Genomic DNA, 26,200 nt, shown 5'->3' on the forward strand with positions numbered 1-26,200 from the left:
TGTGTAGGGCATGTCTAGAAGTCATTCTCACCCACTAGCTTGTGCCAGGCATACATTTAGTGTCACCGGGAACCTACTTCAGAACACTCCTGGACCTAAGGGAGATTATAAGTGGACTGAACCTGCTGTCTTAGACTTGGAAATAGCCCTAAACGACTGGCCCTGCTGTTTTTTGTATCCTTCACAAAGAGGTGGACTCCAAGGGCCATAAGGCTGACATCCTGTTCAAGCTATAGGGATATAACAAGCTAAGCTACAAGAGGCCTTTACTGCACCTGTAATTGCCCAGCTGACCAGTGGCAACTGGGCATGGACTGGACTCTGCTGTTGGCTTCTGATTTACACCCGGTGAGTCTCTAATGGGCCAGATGTAGCAAACGCTTTTACCCATTCTGTGTCTATGGGAAAAAGTGTTCGTACATATGGCCCTAAGTGCCTTCTGTGGGGTACTGTGGGGCTTTAGAAGTGTACTCCTGTGTTGGATTAGGACCAAATAAAAGGATTACATTCAGAACCAGGTTGCACCTGGTTGGTGTAATTGACACCCTCCATTGAGGTCAGAATCAAATTGTTCCTACATTCCTGTCCATCACGTCCATCATTGGCACTTGCACTTTTTGGTGCTATTCTTATTTAAAATTTAAAAAAATCATCTCTCATGTTCACCTTATTGGATTTTTGTCATTTTGGTGTGGTGTTGTTTACTACATTTAATATATTTTACTAATTCATTCTGTTTGGGATTTTTATTGTTTTGCATGTCAACTTTATTATTGTTCTGGTACTTCATACATAATTTACATATTGCTTCTAAGTTAAGCCTGTCTGCTCTGTAACACAGCTACCTGGGGGTTGGGTTCAGGATTATTTAGTGACTTGGTTCACCACTCCAATAAGTAATCAAATTTCTTACAGCTCCTGTTCACCATTTGGTTCTGAAAGCATTTTCCTACCCAATGTTTAATTTAATTGAAGTGTTAATCCATTTTATGCATTGGATATATTCTCTACAGCCACTGGCAGAATGCTTGCATTTAAAAAAGCACAAGTTAAAGTTTAAGATACACGAGGGGCAAGCTCATACCCCACTCATACCCCAGTATCTGTACTTTGTACAACTGCCCCAGACCTCCCCCACAAAGACAGCAGTTGTACTAAAGAGACATGTATGGTAACTTTGGAATAAAAATGGCTGCCCTTTTAATCAGAACATTTGCAGCTAAATTCCTTTAGAGATAATGACAAAAAGATATATTTATACAAAAAAACTCTATACAGGTGTATTTACCAAAAGCAACAGAAATGCATACTGATTACCCAGGGTAACTTTATGAGAAGACTGGTTTCTTAAAGTGATGCATATGGACAATAAAAAACAGTAATGCTGCTTTTCAGGCTATGGCCTGCATTCCTTGCCTTCATGTCAATGGATATTCAAAGCATGCAAATTCATGAAAGACCCATTTTTATTTCACTTTTCCTAAATTAATTCTGACTTGTGAACAGACCTTAATAACACATCAAAAACATACCTCGGTTTCAAGAACAGCAACATATACTATATTCAGCTAGTCTAACTTCATGTTGTTCAATAGCACGTAACAACATAGTTTATATAATAAATTCTACATAACTTACCCACTAAAAGTTTCACGTCTCTCACACTGAAGTTCTGGTCTGGCATTCTACAAATATAACATAGGAACAATGCTTAAACACATTCAGAAAACGAAGTAATATGACACCAATGTACATCTATATATAGCAGTGCTTCCTTTGTATACATACAGTATAGTTATGGGATAGGGAGCCACAGTGCATTGGTTTTATAGTGTGATTGCAATTTTATGGGAATTTGTGTGCATGTGTGTGTATGTGAGAGACACAGGGAGGCAGACGTGTGTATGCATGCGCACATATGTATAGCCTTGAAAAAAAGAGGGTTTTTCATAGTGATCTGAAACTAGAGGTGGAGGATTTGTGTAACAAAACAGGTGATGTATCAACAGTAAACATAAAAGAAGCATCGAGGTAAACTCACTCCCCAAAAGTGGCAGGTTTTTGGTGCTGTGAACATGATGTGGACATGATGTCTGCTGACGACATCATTCGCTAAGCTATACAAAGGTGGGCCTCCAGAGGCTAATGAACTCCATGGCGAAGTTCTCAGAAATGCATGGGTTAGGAGTCAATCTCAAAAAAACAAAAACAATGTCCATCAGCACATGGTAGGTCCTTGGCGCCCACTTATAGTTTGAACAACAACGTGCTGGAATACAGTACGGGAATACAAATATCTGGGAGTAATGTTTGATGCAAGAGGCACATTTGCAGCACACAAATGTTCAATAATTAAAAAAGAGAAACACCTTGTTCTGCACACTTAGGAGCTCATTAAGTAGCCTGTTTCTTCAACCCTTGGTACAGGCCATCAAAACGTACCCCCTACCCTAGCATATGGTACTGAAGCACTCAGGGGATGGAACCATCAAAAATTTGATCATTGTCATTGCACCTTACTCACTGCACCAGCACTTTATGCACCCACATGATCAGTGAGCTGATCCATGACAGTATTTAAGCTATGCTTATTATGTGGCTTAAGTCAACGTGTTTTTAAACTGATCTAACTGGCAGCACATCTATGAGTATTAACACTGCAAGTTTATAACCTGGTTCAACTAGCTGAGTTGTTAGGGAGCGGTAAGTGTGCCTATAACTCGACTTTACCAGCAAATGAAAATACCTTAGCCCTTTAATTGTGGTAAGTGCCTAGAAGAAAATAAGTTACTTACTCATAGAATTCAGGAGCCAGCCCAATAATCGAGGTGAAGTCGGGTTGGGATGACGGACCTGCCCCTGATACATCGTTAGCAAGTCTGGTGTTGGTCTCAGCCGCATGTGAGGCTGTTCCGAGAGTAGTAGAAGCTCTGTGAACCAAAACTGGCGCGGCCATTTGGGAGCGATCAATAGAAGTCGGCATGGTTCTCTCTTCATCTTCTGCAGAAGTCTCGGGATGAGCGGGAGTGGGGGAAAAGTGTAGGCATAGATTCCTGACCATTTGATCAAAAATGCATCCCCCTTTGACCCTCTCTGCGGTTGCCAGCTTGCGAAGTGCTGGCATTTTTTGTTCTCTCTTGTCGCAAACAGATCCAGACTGGGTTTGCCCCAACGACTAAAGAGGTGATAGGGAATTGTCTGGTTGAGTTCCCATTCGTGACAGGTGGTCCGCATTCTGCTTAGGCATCTGCCCACGTATTGGAAACGCCTGATTGATATCTGACGCCGAAGAACCCAATGCCACAGTTCCTGTGCCTGGAGAGACAGTGCCCGTGATCTTGTACCACCCTGCTTGTTGAGGTAATGCATGACTGTGGTTTTGTCGGTTTTTATCAACACAGAGGAACCTTTGATCTTGGTGAGGAAGGCCTTGAGCGCCAAGAAAACTGATTTTAATTCTAATATGTTTATGTGGAGAGCTGATTCCTGTGTGGACCATCTTCCTCTCACTGATAGGTCCTAGTTATGTGCATCCCATTCCTCCAATGATGCATCGGTTGTTATAATGTGTACTCGTTTGTCTTTCAGGAAGGAGACACCCTCCGAGATGAGAGGGGTGTCCTTCCACCACTTTAGGGCTTGCCTCGCTGGTGGAGTTATTTGAACTACATCATCAAAAGATCCATCTATTTGCTTCCATTGAATGCCCAATTGTTGCTGAATTGTTCTCATGTGGAGGTGACAGTTTGCTATCAACCGAATGCACGAAGAAAGCATCCCCAGAAAAGACTTGTAAGTCCGGACAGAAGCGGACTTTCTTCTGCTGAGATGGGTCGCTAGATCTTGAAGTCTTTTCCATCTGTTGTGCGAAGCGAAAGCTCTCGCTTGCTCAGTGTCTAAGACAGCTCCTAGAAAGGTGATGTTCTGCGAAGGGTCTAGGCGAGACTTTGGGTAATTGACTGTTATACCCAATGTCTTGAAGAGAGATAAGCAGGTCCTTGTGTCCCTGGCCGCTTTGAATGCTGTTAGCGCTTTTATTAGCCAGTCATCTAAGTACGGGAACTCCTGAATCCCTTGCTGCCTGAGGTAGACTGCAACTGGTGCCAAGACCTTGATGAAAACTCTTGGGGCCAATCTGAGGCCAAAGGGTAACACTCTGAATTGATAATGGGTGCCTGCAACCATGAACCGTAAGAATTTCCTGTGACTGGGGTGAATAGGGTTGTGGAAATATGCGTCCTGGAGATCTAAGGACGCCATGAAATCTCCTTGGTTGAGTAAGCGTAGGACATCTTGAAGGGAGATCATGCGAAATGATTGCTTTTTCCGGAATTTGTTCAGAGAGCGAAGGTCTAAAATAGGTCTCCAGTCTCCTGTCTTCTTCCGTACAAGGAAGAAACGAGAGTAGAAACCTGTTCCCGTCTGATTCCTTGGTACGATTTCAATTGCTCCCTTGTCTCTCAAGATGGCAATCTGCGCTAGGAGTTCCTTTAGATGGGCAGGTGGGGGTCCTTTTGGTGGTACTTGTGGGGGAGGTTGATTGAATTCCAGTGTGTGTCCCTTGCTGACAATATCGAGGACCCATTTGTCTGATGTAATCTGGGACCACTGGTGAAGGAAATTGGAAATTCTGCCCCCTATCAGAGTGTTGGGAAAGGGGTTGGGTGCAGGCAACTGATGAAGGTCAGTGTTTTCTCGCTGCCTCTTTGGCCTTGTAAGAAGATTTTCCTCTTGAGGCTTGCCGGAAGTATGTAGATGGTGGTTGTCAATAAGTATGCGGCTGCTGTTGACCAATGGTGGAACGAAATTGGCCTTGGCCTTGGTAGGATGCATATTGTTGGTACTGGTGTGAGCCACCTATGTAAGAATAGAGCCCTCTTCCTCTCGCTCCTCGAAAGGGCTGTCTTCTAAATTGTGATGTACCCAGAGATCTGGCTGTTTCAGTGTCTGCTTTAATGGACTGCAAACATCATCAAAATGCTTACCGAATAATAGTTCACCATCATAAGGCATGTCTAAGATCTTTAAATGCACCTGTGGGCAAAAAGATGTAGCCTTCAGCCACCCCTGAAATCTGAGTACAGCAGCCCCGGCTAACTGGCGGAAACCCGTAGACGAGACATCGATGGCACAATCTATATTCTCAGCCGAGATCTTCTCACCCTCCTGTAATATCTTGCTTGTCTCCGCTCTACTATCCACAGGTAGTAGGTCTATAAACTGTGATATGTCTGACCACATTTGACGGTTGTATCTTCCCAGGATTGCTTGGGAATTCGCTGCTTTGACCGTGGTGGCCGCCATAGTCAAAAATTTCTTCCCAATTGAATCTAACCGCCGCCCCTCCCTATCCAGGGGGGAAGTCAAAGGTGAAGACAGATTCTTGGACCTTCGCTGAGCTGCCTGGGATATTACAGAGCCCGGTTTATGGTGACTAACCAAGCAGGCTGGTGAGTTATCTGGTGCCTTGTATTTCTTTTCCAGCCTTGGTAGCACCGCTGGTATTGAAGACGGGGTCTGCATGACCTTAAGCCCTTCCTCCCAAATAAAGTCAACAATAAGTATTGCTCTCACTGACTTTCTAGTGTACTCCTTGAAATCATAGAGGAAACAGTCTGACTGCTTGGATGTTATGGGCAGTTGAAATCTTTTTGCTGCTCTCTCCATTACACTGTGGAAACCACCAATGTCTTGCGGTGGAGAGTCGATCAGTGGTGGCGTAGAAGGGGATGGCGTCTGTATCGGATATTCATCCCATTCCTGGATCAGAGACTCGGCAGCTGCCATCAATGGAGCTGCTGTCAACGGAGCTGTCGTCGACGACAAAGTAGATATTCGTGCCGTCGTTGATGCAACCGTCAGTGGAATCATCGACGATGAACTTTGCAGCTTATTCGTTGGATGTCGATGGTGTGTGCGTCGACGATACAGACCTCACCTTCTTCCCTGTCAATGGTCTCTTTGAAATCTTGATGGTCTGAGCAGGTGAGGGACCGTACTTTAAACTCACCGACGTTATGGTAGAAACTGACAACGGCGAAGAAGTCATAATCATTGGCGACGACGGAGCTGTAAATGTGGCCGTCGCTGTAGTCGTCGACGATGCAGCCGTCGACGGTGTGGAAATCTTGGATGTCGACGGTGGTAGGGAACTTGAAGATTCTTTCAACTTCTTTGATGTGGTAGCTGGAGAAGTCTGCTTAGAACGAACCTTACCACCATGTTCCCTCGAAGTTGAGGGATGTTCCTCAGCTCTCTCCTTGAGAGCCTCTTGGCTGACTTACTGGTTTTGGGGGAGGAGCTCTCCACAGACCTCTTCCTTTTTCTTGTGGCCACTGAAGCATCACTGTCCTCCTCCTCAGACAAAAACTCTCTGGACTTCCGCTTTTGTAGCCAAAGCAGGAGCCTGGCTTCTCTATCTTTGAGAGTCTTGCTGGGAAATGTTCTGCAGATCTTGCAGTCCTTCACTTTATCTTCAGGATGGAGACAGTAGATACAGTTCTTGTGAGGGTCTTCACAATGAAGCCTTAGTTTCCCACAGGTACAGCAAGGTCTAAATAAACCTTTTTTAGATGCAGACATGATGGACAAAAAACTACAGTCAAGCTAGGAATGAAAACTGGATAATATCTCCTGAAGAGAAAGTAAACTGAGCAGAGCTCAGGGAGACTCCCTTACACACGACGTGCAGTAGAAAATATGAGAGACTGAGCCTCTCTGCTGAGGGCTCTAAAGGGGTGGTCTCGCCTGATTGGTTGAACTTTGGGCCTTTCCTAATGAAGATAATAAGCTAGGAAAGCGGATGTATTTTTGCCATTGACTACAATGAAAAAAAAGAAAAAGAGAGAAAAAAGACAATTTCTTTTTTACTGCTTTCTATGTGTCGTGGGACTCCCACTTCGACGACGGGGAATGATTCAAGCATGTGAATCTATGAAAGATACCCCAATACTGGAGAAGCTTCGGTTCATAACAATGGAGGTAGTATGGACAAGGAGTAGTATGGACAATGGTCTATTATAAACTGTCACGTTTTACATTGTTGAATGCATGTTTTTAATTTGATTTTATTAGCAGTATGTTTATGTATACTACGTAATGGTTTAAGGTTTCAATTAACTAATAAACTAAGCTTAAACGTCAAACGATCAATGTCATTTACCGGCGGGTGTTCTGGCTGCAGCATAACACTTCACAGCAACAACAAGACTAGAATTTGCACGATGCAGACAAGATCTGGCCAGCTTGGGTGCTTATCTAAAAATGTGTTATACAATGAAACTAGTGCAGGAGGGAACATTAAACAACATACTGTGGAAATCCTATCTGGTGCACGTAAAACCCCAAGGAAATGACTACATGAAACAGGCTATGCAAAGGTTGCAGGTCGAACCACTATGGGTGTTATCTCTCAGTCAGTTTAAAAAATAAATAAAACAGAACTTGGTGGTTCATGCTGACGGACAAAGCATTGCTTTCAAAAAGATCCCAAGCATGGATGACGATTGGTACTTGCAGCTTCTTGAAATTGCTAGGTTATTTGGGGAAACACTTCTGGCTCCAGGTGAAACCGATGGGCTACAGATTGGGTGGTTTCACCATTTTACACAACTCCCTACATTGGATAAGATCAGCCATCAAGACTGCTTGTTGCCTGTGCAATACCATGAGGGAGGCTTTAATGAAAATTTATTATATGGTCTTAGCCGGAAAAAAACTGTCAATGAGGCCGCCTCTGCCAACTCGAATGACTTAATATTGAACAGTAAGTTTGAGTTAATCTATAGTAGGGACAACATTATAAACCTTTTCTTGTACATCATTTAAATAGCGAGGCCTAATCGAACTAGAGAAGGAAATGCTACAATCGAATCATATGTCCAAAAGAACGAGTTACTTACCTTCGGTAACAACTTTTCTGGTGGATACATTAGCTACCTGTGGATTCCTCACATATTGAATACTCCCATTGCGCCAGCATTCGACGGAAATCTTCTTCCTAGCTTCTGCACGTCAACGAGGACGTCACAATTGCCCACGTGACGCCGTCTGACGTCATACAGGCAATAAGAGGTCCTCGCCGACGTGCCGACGTCAGTACCAAAATTTTTTACGTGCCTGGGAATAATAGGCCATTGAGATAAATGAACAAACAGCAATATTTAATGACATTCAAGATAAATATATCACTTCAAGAACTTAATTTTCTTTCTTTTTTTTTTTTTTTTAAATAAATAAATGAATACACAAATAATTATATATATATATATATATATACATATATACAGTGTATGTACAAATCCTCAAAAACCAAGAGGAGCACACCCAAGAACAACTTGGTTACACCAAACAGGCAACGGGGAGGCGGGTGGTAACCGTGAGGAATCCACAGGTAGCTAATGTATCCACCAGAAAAGTCGTTACCGAAGGTAAGTAACTCGTTCTTCTGATGGATACAACTACCTGTGGATTCCTCACATATTGAATAGAGTCCCAAAGCAGTACCGCACTCGGTGGTGGGTGCCTGAATGGTCAAACCAAGAAATCCTGCAGCACTGACCGTGCAAAATGGCCATCCCTCCTAACCTCAGAGTCCAAGCAGTAATGCTTCGCAAAAGTGTGGAGGGATGACCAAGTTGCGGCCTTGCAGATGTCGACCACAGGAACACCCCTAGCCAAGGCCGAAGAGGCCAACTTAGCTCTGGTGGAATGAGCTCTTATACCATCAGGGGGTTCTTTCTTTGCTAAAGAGTAACACATTTTAATGAAAAGAATGACCCACCTGGAGAGTGTTCTCTTGTGGACTGCCTTTCCTCTCCTCTTTCCCACGTACCCGATGAAGAGCTGATCCTCCAGCCTGAAATCCTTTGTTCTGTCCACATAAAAGCTTAGCGCTCTCCTTGGGTCTAAGCGGTGTAGTCTCTCTTCTTCTTTTGAAGGATGAGGAGGAGGATAAAACGTGGAAAGAGTAATCGTTTGCGCCAAATGAAAGAGTGAAACAACCTTCGGTAGGAAAGCAGCCTTGGTCCTCAACACCACCTTATCCCCATAAAAAAATGTGTAAGGGGGTTTTACAGATAAAGCCTGCAGCTCACTCACTCTCCTTGCAGAAGTAATTGCAACCAGGAAAACCGTCTTTAGGACCAATAACCTTAAGGGGCAAGAATGCATAGGCTCAAACGGGGAACCCATAAGAAAAGTCAGAACTAAGTTTAAATCCCACTGAGGCATAATGAAAGGAGTGGGAGGAAATTTGTTAATAAGACCTTTTAAAAATCTAAGTTCTATAGGGGATTTGAATAGAGAAGGCTGGTCTGGAAGACATAGAAAGGCTGACAGGGCAGATAAGTATCCCTTAACCGTAGCCACTGCACAACCCCTCTGTGCCAGAGACAATGCAAAAGACAACATATCTGATAAGTGAGCACGTAAGGGATCAATTTGCCTCTCTCCACACCAAATCACAAATTTAGCCCACCTATTAGCGTAGATAGATTAGGTGGAGTGTCGCCTGGCCGATAAGATAACATCCACTACATCAGACGGGAGAGAAAAGGAACTCAGGTTGCCCCGTTCAATCTCCAGGCATGAAGGTGCAGGCTCTGGAGGTGGGGGTGTAGAACCTGCCCCTGCGACTGCGAGAGGAGGTCTGCCCTGAGAGGGAGACGGAGCGGAGGGCACAGTGAGAGTTGGAGAAGGTCCGAGTACCACACCCTCCTTGGCCAATCCGGAGCTATTAAGATGACTTGGGCCCGGTCTTGACGAATTTTCCTCAGAACTCAAGGAATTAAGGGTATGGTGGGAAACGCGTAAAGCAACTGGTCGCACCAGGTCCTCTGAAACGCGTCCCCCAGCGCTCCTTGTACCGGATACTGGAGGCTGCAGAATAACGGGCAGTGCGAATTCTCCCGGGTGGCAAACAGATCTATCCGAGGAAACCCCCACATCTGGAAGATTAGACGGACTTGATCCGGATGGAAACGCCACTCGTGATCGGTCGACTGAGAGAATCCGCACGCACGTTCAAGACTCCGGCCAGATGATTTGCTAGCAAACAAATCTGATGGTCCTTTGCCCAGGACCAAAGCAGTATAGCTTCTCTGCAGAGAAGGTACGACCCTACTCCTCCCTGCTTGTTTATATACCACATCGCGGTAGTATTGTCCGTCAGGACCTGAACCGACTGACCGCGAATGGAAGGGAGGAAGGCCTTGAGTGTAAGACGTATCGCCCGCAACTCCAACAGATTTATATGAAACATCCGTTCTACTGGAGACCAAAGACCTTTGATCTCCAGGACCCCCTGATGAGCTCCCCACCCTAGAGTGGAAGCATCCGTTATTACTCAGGTCACCGGCGGAGGTTGCAAGAACGGCCTTCCTTGGGAAAGATTGCCGTCCGCAATCCACCATTTCAAATCCGCCGCAGCGTCCCCGGAGATCCTTACTGATCCTTCGAGATCCCCTTTGTGCTGAGACCACTGCTTCCGGAGGCACAACTGAAGAGCCCTCATGTGCCAGCGAGCATGAGTGACCAACAGAATGCAAGAAGCAAACAGATCGAGCAGGCGTAGGACCTTGAGGACCGGAATAACCGCCCCACTTTGAAACATTGGAACCAACGCCTGAATATCCTGAATCAGCTGAGGCGGAGGAAAGGCGCGACTCAATGTTGTATCCTGTACTGCCCCTATGAACAGGAGGCGCTGAGAGGGCTCTTGGTGAGTTTTGGGTACATTCACTGAAAAACCCAGGTCGAACAACAACTGGGTTGTCGACTGAAGGTGATGCAGCACGAGCTCCGGAGACTTGGCTTTGATCAACCAGTCGTCCAGGTAAGGAAATACTGCTATCCCCTTTCTTCTGAGCTCTGCTGCAACCACCGACATCACCTTTGTGAAGACTCAGGGTGCTGAAGTAAGACCAAATGGGAGGACCGCAAACTGATAGTGCTGCGACCCCACCACAAACCGGAGATACCTCCTGTGCGACTTGAGTATCGGGATATGAAAGTAAGCATCCTGCAAGTCGACAGATACCATCCAATCTCCATCGTTCAGTGCCAAAAGCACCTGAGCTAGGGCCAGCATCTTGAACTTCTCCTGTTTTAGGAACTAATTCAAGATCCTCAGGTCCAGGATTGCCCTTAATTGACCATCCTTCTTGGGGATCAGGAAGTATCTTGAGTAACAACCCTGACCCCTTTCCTGCTCTGGAACCAACTCCACCGCACCCTTTGAAAGGAGGACTTGAACCTCCTGTTCTAGTAACAGGAGGTGTTCTTCTGAACAGTAGGAAGGACGGGGCGGGATGGGGGGCGGAAACTCCCGAAAGGGTAGGGCATAGCCTTTCCCCACAATGCTGGTAACCCAGGAGTCTGATGTTATGACCTCCCACTTGCGAAGAAAATTCAGTAACCTCCCCCCTACAGGTGTGGAGTGAGAAGGAATTGGCGGAAGCTTAAGGCTGCTTCCCATGCTGCACCCCTCCAGAGGAAGAGGAAGAGGCAGAGTGCTGCTGAGTGGCTCCCCTGGTGCAGACCCTACCCCTCCCTCTGAAAGATCTATAGGAGAGAGCAGAGGTGGGTTGCTGGAATTTCCCTCGAAAGGAGGAGGAGGAGGAACCACAACCAAATCCTCGAAACCTCCTAAAAGATCTGGAGGAAGCAGAAGAAGAGGCTTGCATGCCCAACGACTTGGCAGTGGCCCTACTCTCCTTGAACCTTTCTAGAGCTGAATCCGCCTGGGCGCCGAAAAGCTTATCGCCATCAAAAGGAAGGTCCAAGAGGGTTGATTGTACATCAGAGGAAAATCCAGAGCTACGAAGCCAGGCCTGCCTCCTCGTAGCCACAGCAGTACCCATAGCCCTAGCAACAGAGTCGATTGTATCCAACCCAGATTGAATAACCTGGGTTGCCGCTGCTTGAGCATCAGAAACCAGGCTCAATAATTCTTGAGGAACCTCAGTGTGCGTCAACTTAATCTCGTCCATCAGGGCGTAAATGTATCTCCCTAAGATGCACGTAGCATTGGTGGATTTCAAAGCCATGCTACATGACGAGAAAGCCTTCTTTGATGACATGTCCATTTTTTTTAGAGTCTCTATCCGAGGGCACAGCTGGAAAGGATCCGGGAGCAGATTGGGCTGAGCAAGAAGCCTGAACCACTAGGCTTTCAGGTGTTGGATGCCTGGAAATAAAGCCTGGGTCAGCCGGTGCAACCCGATATCTCCGAGCCACAGATCTATTCACTGCTGAAGATGACATCGGCTTCCTCCAGATTTCCATAATGGGGTCCAATAGTGCCTCATTAAAAGGCAAAAGTGGCTCTGCAGTTGTTGAGGCAGGGTGCAACACTTCTGTCAAGATGTTTGGCTTGGTCTCAGACACCGGCAAAGGGAGGTCCAAAAAGTCAGCCACCTTTCTATTGACTGAATGAAAAGTCGCTGCCTCCTCTGTGTACTCCCCAGGTGATGACAAGTCCCATTCTGGAGAGGTGTCCAGACCACTAGCAGTGTCCAAGCCATGGAGACCTTCACGAGAGTCCTCAATCTCAATCTCCCCTTCCTCCAATGCCTGTCTCCGCAATTCTTGTTCTTCAAGGAGGCGAAGAGCAAGCCTCCTCGAATGCAGTCTCTCCTCTATCCTCGGCGTCGACATGGCGTCAGCAGATGTCGATGCTTGACGCCGATCCTCGGATCCGTCAGACGCCGGATCTAACGGCGCCATGGATTTCTTCGGCGCTGAACGTGGAGCAGGACGGACTGAAGACTGTTCCGGTGGAGGTCTAGTCGGCGTCGCTGGCTAAGACACTGACGCCACAGGAGCCCAAGCCACAGGCGCCGACACCGGCGTCGAGCCCACATTTCCCAAGGGATGAAAGGGCATAAAGGGTGCCGGTCGTAGTGGAGCCGGAGCACTCATGTTGCAGGCCAAAGGGCCTGACGGACCAGCCGGTCCACCACCTGGAGCCATCTGTTGGAAGATGAAGAACATCGCATTCAAGAATGTGGTACTATCGGCTCCAGGGGCCGGGAAAGCCGGGTACTGAGGTGCCTGGTTCGAAGGCGACATCGACGCCGGTCCCGACGTCTGCATGGATGGAGAAAACACCTGAGGCTGTGGAACCTCGAACACCGAAGGAGGATTAACCGGTGACATCGGTGAAGTCGGGGAAGTCGGAGATGCCAACGGCGTCGGCGGCTGGGGAGAGACGGTGGGACTAACTTCCCAAGTCTTTCGACGTCGAGTCGAAGGTGACCTCGATCGAGACCTCTCCTTACTCGACCGGCGTCGAGATTCTCGACGACGCCGGGAGTCCCGATGACACCGATGCGACTTCAGTGAAGGCGACTTTCGGTGATGTCTTTTCTCCTTCTTCTTTGATTTCGCAAGAAAAAGTTTGGCCTCACGTTCTTTCAAGGCCTTTGGATTCATACGTTGACAAGAATCGCATTTGTCAACGTCTTGGTCGGAACTAAGACACCACAAACAGTCAGAATGTGGGTCCGTAACCGACATTTTGCCTTCGCACTCTCGGCAGGGCTTGAATCCTGACTTTCTTTGTGACATTGTAATGTCTCAAAGCAAAAAATTGCCAAAAAACACTGTAACTACGTCGAGCAGCAACAGTAGCTCCCTCGAAGACAACCATTTCGAATGGCACGAAAAAAAGGGAACTGACGTTGGCACGTCGGCGAGGACCTCTTATTGCCTGTATGACGTCAGATGGTGTCGTGTGGGCAATTGTGACGTCCTCGTCGACGTGCAGAAGCTAGGAAGAAGATTTCCGTCGAATGCTGGCGCAATGGGAGTATTCAATATGTGAGGAATCCACAGGTAGTTGTATCCATCAGAATCTGTGTTTATTCTTAAGAGATTGCACTTTTTCCATTCAGTCAGCAACTTAAAAACGCGAGAACACGTACAACTTAAATTTTAGTACGTTTATAACCTATTGTATCAGGGGTGTGGAATTTATTAAAATATCTACTTGTCCAGGGGACAGGTTGCTTCTCAAATCTACTTGTCCTGTAAAAAGATCTACTTGTCCCTTTGGTGCCATGTAGTGTGGCGACAAATTATGGCAGCAATTAATAGCCTCTCTGATTATGCCAGGGCTACTACCATAGTAGGGCTTAAATACTTGGAGTTTCAATCCCTACTGTAGAACTTTCCTTATTTTGCCACCTTTCTGCAGATCTGCATACTGGGGCTGGAGGAAGCAGTAAGCAATAGTTCCAGAGCTGGAATGCCTTTGAGTCTGCAAACCTACTAACCTGCATGTTTTAAAGATTTTTAGCAGCTTCTCTCTAATATTTTCCCATAATAAGAAAGGTTGGACATTTACTCCTGACAATGGCAGAATTAGAACTTCTTCCAGGGTTGGGAAGAAAGTGGCTGGAGGGAAAATGAACTTGCAAATGCTCAATAGATTTTCACATGAGCAAATCTACACATCGTATTTACCCACGCTAAAATACAGTTCACAAATATTTTATAGGGGTACAACATATACCATGGGTGCACTTTTGTGACTTTCTTTAAGAATTTGGGGCCACAAGTAGGTAGGTTCAGATTTGTGACCTGCAAATTGCGAGTCGCAAATCCGAATGTAGGATGGTGTCCTTGACACCATCTGTGATTCGCAAGGGCTTCGCAAATGCCCACATCATGAATAATCATGAGGTGGGTCGCAATTTGCGACCCCCCTCACGAATGGAGGCCTGCTGGAGACAGCAGACCACCATGTCTGTGACTGCTTTTCAATAAAGCAGTTTTTTTTGTAATGCAGCCCGTTTTCCTTAAAGGAAAAAGAGATGCATAACAAAAACGAAAAATGAAACGTTTTCGTTTCATTTTTTCAGAGCAGGCAGTGGTCCACAGGACCACTGCTTGCTCTGAAAAATTTTTTACAGTGACATTCACAATGGGAAAGGGGTCCCATGGGGATCCCTTCCCTTTTGCGAAAGTGTTAGCACCCATTTGAAATGGGTGCAAACTGCGATTGGTTTGCGCCCGCGTTCGCGGTCACAAAACAATCCTACATTGCACTGCAAGTTGCAATTAGGAAGGGAACACCCCTTACTAATTGCGAGTCACAAACCCGTTTTGTGATTCGGTAACCAGGTTACTGAATCGCAAAACTGGGTTTGTGCATCGCAATGTGCTTTTTGCATGTCGCAAACAGCGAAAGTCGCTGTTTGCGACATGCAAAAAGCTACCTAAATGTGGGTCTTGGTCCCTAATTAGGTCTGGTGTTAACAAAGACATTTTGTTTTTATTAAACTTCTATTTCTCTCTCTTTCGGCTGGCTTTACTGTGAGTGATCGCATTCTGCTCTTCCACAAGGAGCATATTGCCACACAAAGTAGTTTTGTTCAGTGTCAGGAACTACAGTGGCAATCAGTGACATAACGAAACTGGAGGGTGCCCCTTTGCAAAGAACATGGAGGAGCCCCCTCTCCAGACTCACTCAGGGCAGGTGCTGTGCTGACGGGGCCCCCTGGAGAGTGGCTGCGGGGCCTTTGTTATGCCGCTGGTGGCAACGTGTGCTTTAAGAGTTCAAAAACCTTTTGGGGGGGTTTTGCCAATGTTTGTTACAATGTTGAGGGCCTGGTAGCTCCCACAACAATAAAGTGTTACAAAAGCCATGTCAAAACAAGACACGCATTGATGAAACTAAGACTTATAAAAATATGTCAGATCAGTTGGCTTTGTCAGTGTTTGTTTATTTTCATGCTTCCCATAATCGTGTTGAAAATGGTTACACTGATTTTCCATTAGAAATATTTTTGGGAAATACTAGCATGCATCAACACATTTGACTAAATGACACTTCATTTGCATATAATCAGAGAGCATTCTGGGAGCATTATACTTAGCCTCTTAGCCTAAACTTTTCAAACATGTGTGTACACGTTTTTCTTTTTTGTACTGGAACCAACGTCAGTAGTGAAGTGTGACCTTAAAGAACGAGTTACTTACCTTCGGTAACGACTTTTCTGGTGGATACATTAGCTACCTGTGGATTCCTCACCTCATGAATACTCCCATGGCGCCAGCATTCGACGGAAATCTTCTTACTAGTCTCTGCACGTCGACGTCACTGTCTCGCACGCGACGCCGTCTGACGTCATACAGGCAATAAGAGGTCCTCGACGACGTGCAGACGTCAGTACCAATCATTTTTTACGTGCATGAGAACAACCAGGCAATGCAATGAAAGAGCAAGGCAACATCCATTATATTGTAAAAATACACCACATTGTATGACATAACTGTAAATCTTTTTATGTACATATATATATATATATATAAAACTCTCTCTCTTAAAATATATACACACACCAAGTATATACATAAAGATATATACACATATACATATATATATATATAAATATATTATATATACATCTATTGCACCCTCAAAGACCAAGAGGAGCGCACTCAAGGATTACTTGGCAAGACCATAAAGGCAACGGGGAGGCGGGTGGGACCGTGAGGAATCCACAGGTAGCTAATGTATCCACCAGAAAAGTCGTTACCGAAGGTAAGTAACTCGTTCTTCTGATGGATACAACTACCTGTGGATTCCTCACCTCATGAATAGAGTCCCAAAGCAGTACCACGCCCGGCGGTGGGTGCCTAAATGGTCAAACCAAGAAATCCTGCAGCACTGACCGTGCAAAATGGCCGTCCCTTCTAACCTCAGAATCTAAACAGTAATGTTTTGCAAAAGTGTGAAGGGACGACCAAGTTGCGGCCTTGCAGATGTCGACCACAGGAACACCTCTGGCTAAGGCCGAAGTGGCCGACTTAGCTCTGGTGGAATGAGCTCTAATGCCCTCAGGAGGATCCTTCTTTGCCAAAGAGTAACATATTTTAATGCAAAGAACAACCCACCTGGATAGTGTTCTCTTGTGGACTGCCTTTCCTCTCCTCTTGCCCACGTATCCAATAAACAGCTGATCCTCCAGCCTGAAATCCTTTGTTCTATCGATAAAGAAGCTCAACGCTCTCTTTGGGTCCAGACGGTGCAGTCTTTCTTCCTCTTTGGAAGGATGAGGCGGAGGATAGAACGTGGACAAAGTAATTGCCTGAGCCAAATGGAAGGGTGAAACAACCTTCGGGAGGAAAGCAGCCTTGGTCCTCAACACCACCTTATCCCCATAAAAAGTTGTATAAGGGGGTTTTACTGATAAGGCCTGCAACTCACTCACTCTCCTTGCTGATGTTATAGCTATCAGGAAGACTGTTTTTAAAACCAAATACCTCAAGGGGCAAGAATGCATAGGTTCAAAAGGGGACCCCATAAGGAAAGTCAGGACTAAGGACAAATCCCATTGCGGCATAACGAATGGCTTTGGAGGATATTGATTTAGAAGACCTTTCAAGAATCTGATAACAATAGGGGATTTAAATAAAGATGGTTGGTCTGGAAGACATATGAAGGCTGACAAGGCAGATAAATAACCTTTAATGGTAGCCACTGCACAACCTTTCTGCGCCAGAGATAGAGCAAAAGACAAAACGTCCGATAGATGAGCATGTAAAGGATCAATCTGCCTCTCTCCACACCACGCAACAAATTTAGACCACCTATTAGCGTAGATAGATTTAGTGGAGTGTCGCCTGGCCGCTAATATAACATCCACTACCTCAGGCGGGAGAGAGAAGGAACTCAGGTTGCCCCGTTCAATCTCCAGGCATGTAGGTGCAGACTCTGGAGGTTGGGGTGTAGAACCTGCCCCTGCGACTGTGAGAGGAGGTCTGCCCTGAAAGGGAGACGGAGCGGCGGGCACGTTGAGAGTTGGAGAAGGTCGGAGTACCACACCCTCCTTGGCCAATCCGGAGCTATTAAGATTACTAGAGCCCGGTCTTGGCGAATCTTCCTCAATACTCGAGGAATCAAGGGTATGGGAGGAAACGCGTAAAGCAACTGGCCGCACCAGGTCATTTGAAACGCGCCCCCCAACGCTTCCTGCATCGGATACTGAAGGCTGCAGAACAACGGACAATGCGCGTTCTCTCGAGTGGCAAACAGATCTACCCGAGGAAACCCCCACTTCTGGAAGATTAAACGGACTTGATCTGGATGGAGACGCCACTCGTGGTCTGCCGAGAAGTGGCGACTGAGACTGTCCGCACGCACGTTCAAAACTCCGGCCAGATGGTTTGCTATCAAGCAAATCCGATGGTCCTTTGCCCAGGACCATAGTCGAAGAGCTTCTCTGCAGAGAAGGTACGACCCCACTCCTCCCTGCTTGTTTATGTACCACATCATGGTAGTATTGTCCGTTAGGACCTGTACCGACTGACCACGAAGGGAAGGGAGGAAGGCCTTGAGAGCCAGACGTACAGCCCGTAACTCTAACAGATTGATGTGAAAAATCTGTTCCTCTGGAGACCAAAGACCTTTGATCTCCAGATCCCCCAGATGAGCTCCCCACCCTAGAGTGGAAGCATCCGTTATGACTGTGGCCACTGGTGGCGACTGCTGGAACGGCTTTCCTTGTGAAAGATTGTTGCTTGCAATCCACCACTTCAAATCCACAGCAGCATCTCTGGAGATCTTGACAGTACCCTCTAGATCCCCTCTGTGTTGAGACCACTGCCTTCGGAGGCACCACTGAAGAGCCCTCATGTGCCAGCGAGCATGCGTGACCAACAGAATGCAGGAGGCAAAAAGACCGAGCAGACGAAGGACCTTGAGGACTGGAACTACCGCTCCATTTCGAAACATTGGAACCAAATCCTGAATATCTTGAATCCGCTGAGGCGGAGGAAAGGCCTGACCCAATGTTGTATCCAGTACTGCCCCTATGAACAGGAGGCGCTGAGAGGGCTCTAGGTGAGATTTGGGCTCGTTCACCGAAAAGCCCAGGTCGAACAACAACTGGGTTGTTGACTGCAGATGACGCAACACAAGCTCCGGGGACTTGGCTTTGATCAACCAATCATCCAAGTAAGGGAATACTGCTATCCCCTTCCTTCTGAGCTCTGCCGCAACCACCGACATCACCTTCGTGAAGACTCGAGGTGCTGAAGTAAGACCAAATGGAAGGACCGCAAACTGGTAGTGTTGCGATCCCACCACAAACCGGAGATACTTCCTGTGTGACTTGAGTATCGGGATATGAAAGTAAGCATCCTGCAAGTCGACAGACACCATCCAGTCTTCCATGTTCAACGCCAAAAGCACCTGTGCTAGGGTCAGCATCTTGAACTTTTCCTGCTTGAGGAACCAATTCAAGATCCTCAGGTCCAGAATTGGTCTCAAACGACCATCCTTCTTGGGAATCAGGAAATACCTTGAGTAAACTCCTTGACCCCTTTCCTGCTCCGGGACCAACTCCACCGCGCCCTTTAAAAGGAGGACTTCTACCTCCTGTTCTAGCAACAGGATGTGTTCTTGTGAACAATACGAAGGGCGGGGCGGGATGAGGGGCGGAAACTCCCGAAAGGGAAGGGTGTAGCCTTTTCCCACAACACTGAGAACCCAAGTGTCCGACGTAACAGTCTCCCATTTGGTGAGAAAATGCTGTAATCTTCCCCCTACAGGAGAGGAGTGAGTGGGAAATGGTGGAAGCCTAAGGCTGCTTCCCCTGCTGCACCCCGCCAGAGGATGAGGAAGAGGCAGAGTGTTGCTGAGAAGCTCCCCTGGTGCGGACCCTACCCCTCCCCCTAAAAGATCTATAGGGATGGGAAGAGGCAGGTTGCTGATATCTTCCCCGAAAGGAATAGGAGGAAGAGCCACGCCCAAATCCACGAAACCTCCTGAAGAATCTGGAAGAGGCCGTGGAAGAAGGAGCTTGGAGTCCCAACGACTCAGCCGTGGCCCTGCTCTCCTTAAACCGTTCCAAGGCCGAATCAGCCTTAGCCCCAAACAGTTTGTCCCCATCAAACGGGAGATCCAACAATGTGGACTGTACATCTGCCGAAAAGCCCGAGTTACGGAGCCAGGCCTGTCTCCTTTCCACCACAGTTGTGCCCATTGCTCTGGCTACCGAGTCGGTGGTATCCAGTCCCGTCTGGATAATTTGGGTCGCAGCAGCCTGGGCATCAGAGACAAGATCCAAAAGACCGTGAGGAAGCTCTGTAAACGAAGAGGAGATGTCATCCATCAGAGCATGAATATACCTCCCCAGGATACAGGTTGCATTGGTGGCTTTTAATGCCAGACTGCAGGACGAAAAAATCTTCTTCGACTGCGCCTCCAGCTTTTTTGAATCTCTGTCCCCAGGCACCGTCGGAAAAGAACCAGGCGCTGACTTGGACGAACAGGAGGCCTGCACAACCAAGCTCTCCGGCGTAGGGTGCCTAGATAGGAAACCAGGATCAGTTGGAGCCGTCCGATACCTCCTGGCCACGGCTCTGTGAACTGCTGGGGAAGATGCCGGCTTCTTCCACACCTCTAAAACCGGATCCAGCAGAGCGTCATTAAAAGGTAATAGAGGCTCCGCCGCGGCTGAGGCCGGATGCAACACCTCTGTCAAAAGGTTTTGTTTCGCCTCCACCACCGGCAAAGGCAGGTCCAAAAAACTAGCTGCCTTCCGTACCACTGTATGAAAGGAAGCAGCTTCCTCGGTATATTCCCCCGGGGACGAAAGGTCCCACTCAGGGGAAGTGTCCAGCCCACTGGCCGACTCCAGTCCACGCAGCCCATCACCCGAGTCCTCTAGCTCTCCTTCCTCTAGGGCTCGTTGGTACTCCTGCTCTTCTAGTACACGGAGAGCACGCCTCCTTGAATGCAGTCGTTGCTCAATCCGCGGAGTCGACAATACCTCCGCCGAAGTCGGAGATCGGCGACGATCTTCCGAAGCCACCGACGCCGCATCCGGCGCCACAGGTAACTTCGGCGCCGACTGAAGAGCAGTTGAAACGGATGGACCCACCGGAGTCACAGGCCGAAATCTCGACGTCGACGGGATGGAAATCCCTGGGGCCAATCCCTCCGAAGCCACCGGAGCGGCCACCGGCGCCGACACTGGCGCCGAGCCCACGTTCCCAAACGGGAGAAAGGGCATAAAGGGTGCCGGCCGAAGAGGCGCAGGATCACCCAAAGAAAAGGCCAAAGGCCCAGCCGGAGCACCCCCTGGAGCCATCTGTTGGAAGATGGCATACATCGCATTCAAGAATGCGGAACTATCGGCTCCAGGGGTGGGAAAAGCCGGATACTGGGGTGCCTGACTCGGAGGCGACCCCGACGCCGGCCTCGGCGTCTGCGCCGGAGAAAACACTTGAGGCTCCAATACCTCAATCACCGACGCCTGTCCAGGCGAAGTTGGAGACGCCGGAGAGGGCAACGGCGTCGAAGGATGCGGCGTCACCGTGGGGCTGACCTCCCATGTCCTTCGGCGCCGATCCGGAGACCTGGAACGAGCCTCCCTTGAATGACGCCGAGATTCTCTACGGCGCCGGGAGTCTCGATGACGCCGATGTCTTGGAGAAGACTTTTTCTTGTGATGCTTCTCCTTTGACTTGGCCATAAACAGCTTCGCCTCGCGTTCTTTAAGGGCCTTCGGATTCATGTGCTGACATGAATCACAAGTCGAGACGTCGTGGTCGGAGCTCAAACACCAAAGGCAATCGGAATGAGGATCCGTCACCGACATCTTGCCTCCACACTCACGACAAGGCTTAAATCCAGACTTTCTCTGCGACATTATTTCCACAGAGAAAGAGTACGCAGCAAGATATACACTGTAACCGCAAGAGTAACAGTTGCTCCCTCGAAGATAACCGTTTCGAATGCACGGAAAAAAGGGAACTGACGTCTGCACGTCGTCGAGGACCTCTTATTGCCTGTATGACGTCAGACGGCGTCGCGTGCGAGACAGTGACGTCCTCGTCGACGTGCAGAGACTTGTAAGAAGATTTCCGTCGAATGCTGGCGCCATGGGAGTATTCATGAGGTGAGGAATCTACAGGTAGTTGTATCCATCAGAAACATTTATTTACAGCACGCACCCTAATAATGAAGGCTTTCAAATAGTGAACCATAAATACAAGTTCGAACAGCATTATCCTTTGGAAACACATTACCTCAACTGCAGAGAGTTCAACTCTCTGTAAACAGGCAGCCAAAGGGTTTGTGCTGCAGGGGGTTGGGCCTACTTGTCCCAAGGACAAAGTAAACATAAAAACTTGTTGCCCTTGACCCCAAACAAGATGTCCCGGGCGTCGGGCGATAGGAATTCCACATCCCTGTGTATGCTTGTGAGATTGCACTTCCTTTGCACAACTAGCAGTTTAAAATCTTGAGGACTTTCTTAAACTTTGATAACTAGCATAATTATGATGTTTCATGGTGTATTTGCACAGATTTGATTTACAGAATGATTCATCTGTTGTTTACATTGTTTTGGGCCAAAAACTTGACTCACTGCTATTGGCACTTTATGCATTGTACCATGGTATTTTATGGATCAATAACACACACACACACACAAACCCCGCCTCCCCCCCAATGCATTGTTACAACAGTGTGATTGCAATGATGTGAGAAAAAGTGGAGGATGAAAAGTATTGATTTCCCATGCTAATTCCCATAGGGAAATTTGGGAAGGAATACTGAAAAAACAGCTGAATGAAATTACACCAAATTTGGCAGTAAGCTACACCTGCACCCAGATAGTGTGATATTTGTTTTTAGGTGTAAACCAGTTCAGCTGTTTTCAAGATATTTGTTATTAAAGAGGCGCTTGTGTTGGGAAGGGGTTGAAAAAATAGGTGTATCTGGACTGCTGGTGCCCAGATATGTTCTGCTTGGCCACTTTAAAGGGGACTAGTCAATACTGATTGGCTAGACACAACTTAAATGATATGTTGTGGCAACCATTACAGGACTCATGGACGTGGTCCCTGCATCCTGAAAATTAACTAAAATGATATACAAGGGGGCAGGGTGAGCTCATACTGACCCAAAGGGCACTGGGAGGGGAGTTTGGGGCAATAGAGACCCCTCTGAACTGGCTGACCACAACATGGAAAACATGCTGAGGCAACCATTAAAGTACCCAGATTCATGGCCCCCACTGAAATGCATTTCAGTGAATGGCAGGTTATGAGGGACACAAAAAGGAGCACATATAATTAGTGAAATATATTTTATTAACAATGTAAGTCATTTGTTGGTGGTATCATACTAATTTAAGAATTGTGGCGTGTTCTAAGTTGATTTTACCCAGTGAAAAAGCTGATTTGATCCTCTGCTGGGATGTGATGAGCCATGTTTGACGAAAAACTGCTTTTTCTCATGGCTTACTCAAAAAGGTTATGGAATGTGCTCAAGAAGATAACCTGAGAGTACATATGCTATAAATTCACACTGTCTTCCTTAGCCATGTGGGAATGTGTGATATGTGAGGCTATAAGCAGTGCATGGGGGGGACACAAGTTATAGTTAGTTCACTGAACTATAACTGGCATATTTGAGTGTTGTTTTTTGTTGATAAACATTAGTTGTTAACCCAATTCAACGCCTAACTGTACCATCACTTTACCCTTTGTTTCTTTCACTGAATATCAGTTTTTTCCCAAAAAAAAGAAGAAAAGGAACATCAAGATAAGCATGAACTGTTCATGGAAGACAAGAAACGCAAGAAGGAAGATAAGAAAAGGAAAGATGCTGCGCAAAAGGTGTGTGACAAGTGCCTTGGATTGTTCAATATCAGAAGTAGGGCCTTATATCCAGAAAGTGATTATTGTGAAGATATGTCCTCATCTCATGGAAGGTTTATAAATTAAACTTTGGCATTTGCAGCCTACAAACCCTGTACCAAGGCTGGCATGCTGTTTGAAAGAGGTGTCCTAGGGTGGCGCACAGCAGGCTAGTCTGTTAATGTTTAAGTGATGTGTATTCTCGAATTTCCATGCTTTAAGCTGCCTACCCTGGATATTGAGCACTGTTTAAAATGGTTTCTTTTTAGATTTTACGTCCTCTGATTGCTTTCTACAGCTTACATTCTGAAACCACTTGCTACCAGGGGAGGAGCAAACATCTTTGGCTTTTTTTTTCTTCAAAAGTTTTGTGAAGATTCATCAAATGACACAAAACTTTGTAGCAAATAAATAAAAAAAACTATTCCTATGGTAAGTTAGGGGCTGATTTATATATTAGCGGTAATAATAGTCTGTGACAATGGTAACAGAGTATCTTTACTGCTAAAGCAATGGTTTGTCTGTCCAAATTAGATGCGGGCAGACCATAGAATTGGCTACTGCGGTGACTGCTCTGTCGACACCATAGCCAAACCTCTATAATGGCCCAAGGGAGGGCCACTGGAGAAATGGCTACATGTCTGCCCACTAATCAGGAGGGAAGACAAATAGCCATTGTTTTGACTGTCATTATCAGGCAACTCCCCCTCGCCATGGGAGATGACTTCCATAACGAGGGATGCATTACATGTTTTAATTTCTAAAAGAAAAATCAGGTTCCGGGGTTTTCGTTTTGAAAATAAAAGGAAAAAACTGTTTGGTGCAGGGCTGCATCTTACTGACACAACCCTGCACCAAACAGCTAAATGCACAGGCAGCAACCGCTGTCACAGTGATGCCTGACTATGCAATATAAATGACCAGCTGCTTGGCGGTCATTTATAAATGTGGCGGGCAGGCAGTACTTCTGGTAGAGGGACAGATTAATTTACTCTGCCCCCACTAGCCAAACGACAGGCTGTCCAACAACTTATAAATGAGGCGCTATGACAACCTAATTATAACTACTACATATAAATACACACACACACACATATGTCCGTGTGAAGTAACTAAAGTATCCAAGATGCACTCGTGTTGGAGTGTTTGAATATAATTTAATTAGAAAAAAAAGTATCCAATGAAATCAATGTATTTCAACTTCCACTGGGCTTGTGGCAGAGGAGGTCGAAACGCGCTGGTTTGACCGTGTGCTTTTTTGCCAATTAAATTATTTTCAAACACTTCGACAAGAGTGCATCTTGCATGGTGAATCACAAAAATAGAAAACATGTTTGCATTCACAAGTATCTAAAATTCAAAGTTAGCACTAAGTTCAAGATCAAAACAAGTTCATAACATCTACAAAACTACATATTAAATACATGTATGAAATATCCTTTTAAGATATACATCAAGATTTCATAGCCTTGTGAGCCATCAAATAATCAAAAAAAGAAAAAGGTACTGGAAAAAGGGGGATGTCTAGTCTTATTTCCAACATTATGGTCAGGTGGACTTTTTCAGATAGATGTTAGTGTCCATGAGTTCATCAATCAAACTCGGGATTCAAACATATCTATTATATATCACAAAGACAATATTTTAATAACATCTGACACAATTACATTGTTCTATTGAAGGTTTAATTCAACTTCAACTCCACTAGGCGAACTACATTTATTGCCCTTTATAATTAATGCTCCAGGGTTAATTGATCAAACTGGAAAATGTATTAACCATGAAAGGATAAATTCTCTCTAGTGTCCATAAATCTCCAAATTCCATAATCAACTTTTGGTTTTACCACAGTATATCCTGAGAGTAGATCATCATTTGTTCAAATTCATATTAAAACACTCTACCAAAAAACAACAATATTACAATATGTTACACTCAAAAAGAAAAACCATTAGGGTAGCTAAAAAAAAAATTCTGCTGAGCCTCCCAGGACTTGCAGCTCAATATATTTCTATTTAAGCATTTTCAGTGTATGTATTCTATTACTCCCTCCGGGGTACTTCAAAAGACCATCAATTACAAACAGGCATTGGTAAAGCCTACAGTTTTTGCCTACAGAAGAACAACTGGCTTTGTTAATGTTTTTTTAACCATGCTGCACAGTAGTGCAGCTGCTGTGCAGCATGACTGAAAGTTTTTTTTTAAAGTGCTATGGGGTGGCTGGCCACATCAGAGAATTTTTTTAATGTTTTTCTTTTTTACTTTCAACCATGCTTTTTAACCAGCTGTGCTGCTGTACAATATACCTAAAAAAACACAGTGATTAAGCCAAACAACTCTCACTGTTTAGAAGTGGCATGTCTTTAGTTTTATTGCGGTAAAACTTTAACACCATTTTGACATCCCGAGAATGTGAAGTCCTCTCTGCTATTGAAGAGGTATTCTGGAAAAGGTTTGGAAAGGAAACAGTTTGACTGACATGGAAATCTGAAATCATTTTAGGGAGAAGATCAATGAGTTCTCATCACAACTTTATTTA

At 46.1% G+C, this 26,200-nt stretch overlaps 1 protein-coding gene across 5 annotated transcripts in view; it reads right to left on the reverse strand.

The window, feature by feature from the left end:
• Positions 1-26,200, reverse strand: part of KDM2B (lysine demethylase 2B) — a 715,168-nt gene that overhangs the window by 613,670 nt on the left and 75,298 nt on the right. For all 5 annotated transcript variants that reach the window (XM_069214908.1, XM_069214905.1, XM_069214907.1 and 2 more), the window contains exon 4: positions 1,639-1,685. In XM_069214908.1, the coding sequence (XP_069071009.1) occupies positions 1,639-1,685 (47 nt within the window). The remainder of the gene's footprint in view (positions 1-1,638; positions 1,686-26,200) is intronic.

Source organism: Pleurodeles waltl, chromosome 11 (assembly GCF_031143425.1).
Source record: "Pleurodeles waltl isolate 20211129_DDA chromosome 11, aPleWal1.hap1.20221129, whole genome shotgun sequence".
NCBI classification, from domain to species: Eukaryota; Metazoa; Chordata; class Amphibia; order Caudata; family Salamandridae; genus Pleurodeles; species Pleurodeles waltl.